Here is a 5,149-nt window from a genome sequence, read left to right on the forward strand (position 1 = left end):
TCACACAGCAACAACAAAATGCTGATCAACAACGACAACAAACTGTTGATAGACTCCGATGTCAAAACCAACGGCAGCATCCACTGCTGAGCAAACCTCGCAAAAGTTTTGAAAGTTTCAACACGCAAAAGATCAGCCAGTACCTCAATGAGAACATCTTCAACAACGAAAGCAACAACCGTAAAAACACCAACATCAGCTGCAACATTCAGAGCAACAACAACTTCAACACCTTCAGCAACAAAACGTTTTCGTGCGTGGACTTCAAACGCTCGTACACCTTTGACACTCCATCATTTTTGCATCGCCAACTAAAGGACCAATCCTTCTTCTATAACAGTGATGACTCGAACGGCAGCTGGGTCACCTCAACTTCGTGCTCCGATGAGAACATCAGCGGCATTGTGCACGATCCAAGTCACGACGTGTCCTCGCTGAAGCAATGCATGTCGGCTTTTAATGTCAATAACAGCAACATACACATGAGTTTCAACAGTGCAGAAACAAATATGTCGATACTATGGCTAGCGGGAGCAAATCCAAATCGGATGAGTTGATGTCGGCTTGCGATAATGTCATGTCATTGTCGGTGACATCATCATACAGCCAACAACAACTACCTGACTACAGCAACGTCACATTTTCGTGCAATAATACAACAACCTCGATCAACAACAACAACAACGTCAGCATCGTCTCGCCTCAGAAACCCGAGCACATTCCAACCAAGCACAGCAAAACCGATAGCCTTACGTTCGATGCAAAACTAAAAAAATTTCTCCGGGATAATGCACCACCGTGCCTTGAAAATCTGATTGGTCGAAAGATGGGTCTCACCTACTATGACATTATCGAGGGCTTGTTCGTGAAAGGGGCTCATGTACTCCTCGGAAAAATTATGTCACATCTCTCAGACGAGGATCTTGTCAGGTGGGATTTGGCATTCCATATTTTTATAAATTTTGGTGTTCCATGTTTTCTAATGTTTTGTTGTCATCATGATGTTATCATCCAAGTCATCATATAATTTATCCTATAATACATCTTGTAATTCATCGGTGGAATGTTAAAATGGTTCTTAAATTTGAGAAGGAGCCAATCTACTACTACTACTACTACTACTACTACTAATACTACTACTACTACTACTACCACTACAATCACCACCACCACTACTACTACAATTACTACCACTACTACTACTACTACTACATCCCCAAACACAGATTTACACAAGTAAGCAGGCTCTGGAAGAACGTTCTGGAATGCGACCTGAAATGTCGAACGCGGCGACGACACTTTGTCGCCGTATTGAAAAAGAAGCTTCTGAAGGCAGGCAAGGAGAACGTTAACAACAGCAGCCACCACAACAACAGCAGCCACCACAACAACAGCAGCCACCGCAACAACAGTAGCCACCACAACAACACCATCAATCGTAGTTCCCTACCCACCCAGCTGATCCAGCACGACCCGACCAGGGCTCTGATGAGAATTCAGCAGCAGCAGCAAAACCAGGCACTGACCGACCAGCCGAAGAGGAAAGCCATGAGCGACAGACATGAAGCTTTTGTTGCTGTAAGTGGTATTCTAATTTTTCATTCATTCATTCATTCATTTATTCATTCATTCATTCATTCATTGGTATGTTTATCTATTCATCCAAGTATTTCATTTGTTCATTTGCATATTTCAATCATTTATCCATTCATCCAAGTATTTCATTCATTCCTTCATTCATTCATTCATTCATTCATTCATTCATTCATTCATTCATTCATTCATTCATTCATTCATTCATTCATTCATTCATTCATTCATTCATTCATTCATATATTTCAATCATTCATCTAAGTATTTCATTCATTTATTCATTCATTCGTATTTTTCTTTTATTTATCCGTTCATCCAGGTAATTCATTCATTCATTCTTATTTTAATTTTTTACATTTAGGTTTTACAAGTGCATCAGCACTCAATCTTCCTTGAAACAAATTTTTTAGCAGTCGCCAAACACATAAACACACGCACACAGATCCACACACATACACACACAAACACAACACACTCACAGATCCACACACATACACACACAAACACAACACACTCACAGATACACACACTCACACAAACTTATACACTAATAAAAACATACACTCACGCAAACAAACAAACACACACAAACATATCTACACTCTCACAAACACAACACACTCACACGTACACACACTCACACAAACTTATACACTGCCCGATGATGTCGTTGATAGTATGCAGGCCCGCCGACAGAAATTTCGGGCCCCTAGGCTGGACTGTGACGGGCCTCCCGATGACCGCGGAGGATAAACCTCTAAAGTATCTTATTTTAGGTTACATGACATTCAAAAAAATTCGCATATCATATACGTATACTACTTGTACCTTAATATTTATAATTTAAGATTGACCGATATAGCCAACAAAAACAAAGTATAGTTTTATTCAGTTTTATTTGAAAAAAAAAACATTAAAGTTTACTTTTTAAATTAAATATCCAAATGTAACAAATCGGTATTTATTGTTTTAGAAACAAACTCTCCTTGATTTGGCTAGGGCAAAATTGTTAATAACGTCATCAAAATTCAATAACTTTGCCAAATCATGTTCAATCGCCAAAGTCGCAAGACTGTTCAATCGTTCATGTTTCACAGTTGACCGCTGCACACTTTTTATTTGCTTCAGCTTGCTGAATGTCCTTTCAGCTTCTGCTACAGTTACAGGAATTGTACAAAAGATTCGTAAGGCAATAGCAATATTTGGAAATATAGATTCCAATTTCAACTGATAAATTTTATTCAACAGTTTTATGGGATGAAGATTTTCACTCTGTATGGTATCCGAATAAATTGATTTTAGACATTTCACTTCATTAATTAAGTCACTGCTGACATCTTTGTCATATTCTTTGCAGAAATTAGAACATTTCTTTTCCAGATCACTTTCTCCAAGTTCTGTAAATAACCACAAAAAATTGAAAGAATTGTTAATATTTCTAGCCATATGGAAACGCTCTGTTAAACCAGATATTATACTATCGATAAGTTTATAGAAAACGTTCACTTTAAAATCATCATCTACTTCATGTTGTGCGCTTTCTTCTGGCATATGTTGATTTTCATCATAAAAACGTTTTCGTCGTTTTTGGCGTTTTTCTGGAAGTTCTGTTTCACATGAAATATCCGACGACATAGTTTCTGCTGTTATTTTGGCTTCTGCTAGCAATAAGTCCCATTTTTCACGTAGATCCTTCAGTTCCCTAAGAAGAATGTCGATGTTTTCTACTTCTACATCCAATGTGGCTTCTCTGGCTTGAATAATTTTGTTTCGATTGTTTATAGCAACTAAAACTTTGAGCCATATTGTAGCCATTAAAACACACTTGAATGATTCCATATAACGCTCAATTCCTTGCAATTCAGTCTTACTTTCTGATGACAAATTTAATTCTTTACATTTAATAATAGCATGTTTGATAATTGGCAGGTGCTTCGCAATCGGTTTCACACTTTCCACACGTGCCGACCATCTAGTTTGAGAAAGATTATGCAGTGAGCATCCAGTTAATCTCTGTAGAATTTCCCATCGTTGAGGACTGTACGCAAAGAAATTGTACAACTTTTGAACTATTCCAAAAAAAGTTATAACGTCATTGCAACATTCTGCTGCATGCATACCGCACAAATTTAAACTATGGGCGCCACAATTTGAAAATTTCGCTAGAGGATATGCATGTGCAATGATTGCTTGTGCTCCTTTGAACTTTCCTGCCATATTTGAGCCGTTGTCGTATCCCTGACCTCGACAGTCATCCAGAGAAATTTTGTTTTTCTCCAGTTCATATTTGATCATATCTGCAACATCCTGGCCAGTTTTTTTGTTATAATCAACAAATGCAAGAAAACGTTCTTTGACCGAAAATGTTGAGTTGCAGTTTTGTACATATCTCAGAATGAAAGTACTTTGTTCTGTATGAGAACAATCTGGTGTAGCATCTACCATAATTGAAAAATACTTAGACCTTTCTCTCTCTGCCAAAATTTCTTGAATAACTTTTGAGCTGCATGCTTCGATAAAGTCATTTTGAGAATCTGCTGATAAGTAATGAACCTGAAGGCGTTGTCCAAGTTTTTGAGATTTTTGAACTTTAGAAACATGCTCTTGTAAAAACGGATCAAACTAAGCTAACAATTCTATAATCCCAAGGAAATTTCCATTATCATGGTCATCAATTTTGTTGGAAGAACCTCTGAATGCAAGTCCTCTTTCACCCAAAAATAAAACCACTGCTAAAATTCGTTTAAGCAATTCTTTCCAGTATTTTACTTTTGTAGCAATTTCTTTATCAATCTGAGACTCTATATTCTTTCCAAAGAGAAATCTTCTTTCTGAATCGCGCCACTTTATTTAACATTTTTTATGACCGTCACTTTTTTCATGAGCTGGTATTTTATCGTACACTTTACGCCATGTTTTTAGTTTTGACCATCCTTGATCACTTGACAAAATTGATCTGCAAGATACGGCAATTTCACTAAATAATCTACATGGGAAACAAAACAGGGATTCTTTTTCTTTACTCCATACCAACCAATCCCTTTCACAAACATCTCCATTTTGTCTGGACACCTTTAAAATGCACGTCGGAAAAGCTCTTTGTCCATCTCCCGGAAAATTGTCCGGGTGTCTAGGTGGACCGTTTCGAATCACGGTTTCTATAGTCTGTGTGGGTATTGGCCCGGCTGGCAAAGTACCAACGACAAATCCAAATCTTTCAACAGTTTCTATGTTTACAGAGGCATCATTATCTTTTATTATATTTACACTGTCATTATTTTGAATTTGGATATCGCTATTTCCATTTTCATCCAATCGGTGCGATTCTGAAAATTCTAGCCCTACCGGACAGTCAGGAGACTCAGCCGAAGTAGGAAAATTTACGGCTGTCTTTGTTTTGTTTTTTTCTTTAATGATTCCGAATTGAAATAACGAACGACTACCGATTTTGTCGTTTTCCAAAGCAGTAGCTTTTTCCTTCCGCTTTTGTGAGCCCGATTTATGTTTATATTCCATAATTAATTAAACAATATTAATTTATTAATATTTTATGATT

At 37.3% G+C, this 5,149-nt stretch overlaps 2 protein-coding genes across 2 annotated transcripts in view; one reads left to right on the plus strand and one right to left on the minus strand.

Moving 5' to 3' along the window:
- HELRODRAFT_183433 (hypothetical protein) overlaps window positions 1–1,989 on the plus strand; it is a gene marked incomplete at both ends in the record, with an annotated part of 3,182 nt that extends 1,193 nt beyond the window's left edge. Inside the window, 5 exons of the mRNA XM_009012467.1 lie at window positions 53–425; window positions 497–930; window positions 1,227–1,347; window positions 1,459–1,585; window positions 1,955–1,989. Coding sequence (XP_009010715.1) covers window positions 53–425; window positions 497–930; window positions 1,227–1,347; window positions 1,459–1,585; window positions 1,955–1,989 — 1,090 coding nt within the window. The remainder of the gene's footprint in view (window positions 1–52; window positions 426–496; window positions 931–1,226; window positions 1,348–1,458; window positions 1,586–1,954) is intronic.
- Window positions 1,990–2,574: 585 nt separating this feature from the next.
- On the minus strand, window positions 2,575–2,820 carry HELRODRAFT_153248 (hypothetical protein; the record flags this gene model as incomplete). Its single annotated transcript, XM_009012468.1, has 1 exon — window positions 2,575–2,820. A coding segment is annotated over one exon (246 nt), but the record flags the coding sequence as incomplete, so codon positions are not given.
- Between the last annotated feature and the right edge of the window lie 2,329 nt (window positions 2,821–5,149).

Source organism: Helobdella robusta (genome assembly GCF_000326865.2).
Source record: "Helobdella robusta unplaced genomic scaffold HELROscaffold_107, whole genome shotgun sequence".
Classification (NCBI taxonomy): Eukaryota; Metazoa; Annelida; class Clitellata; order Rhynchobdellida; family Glossiphoniidae; genus Helobdella; species Helobdella robusta.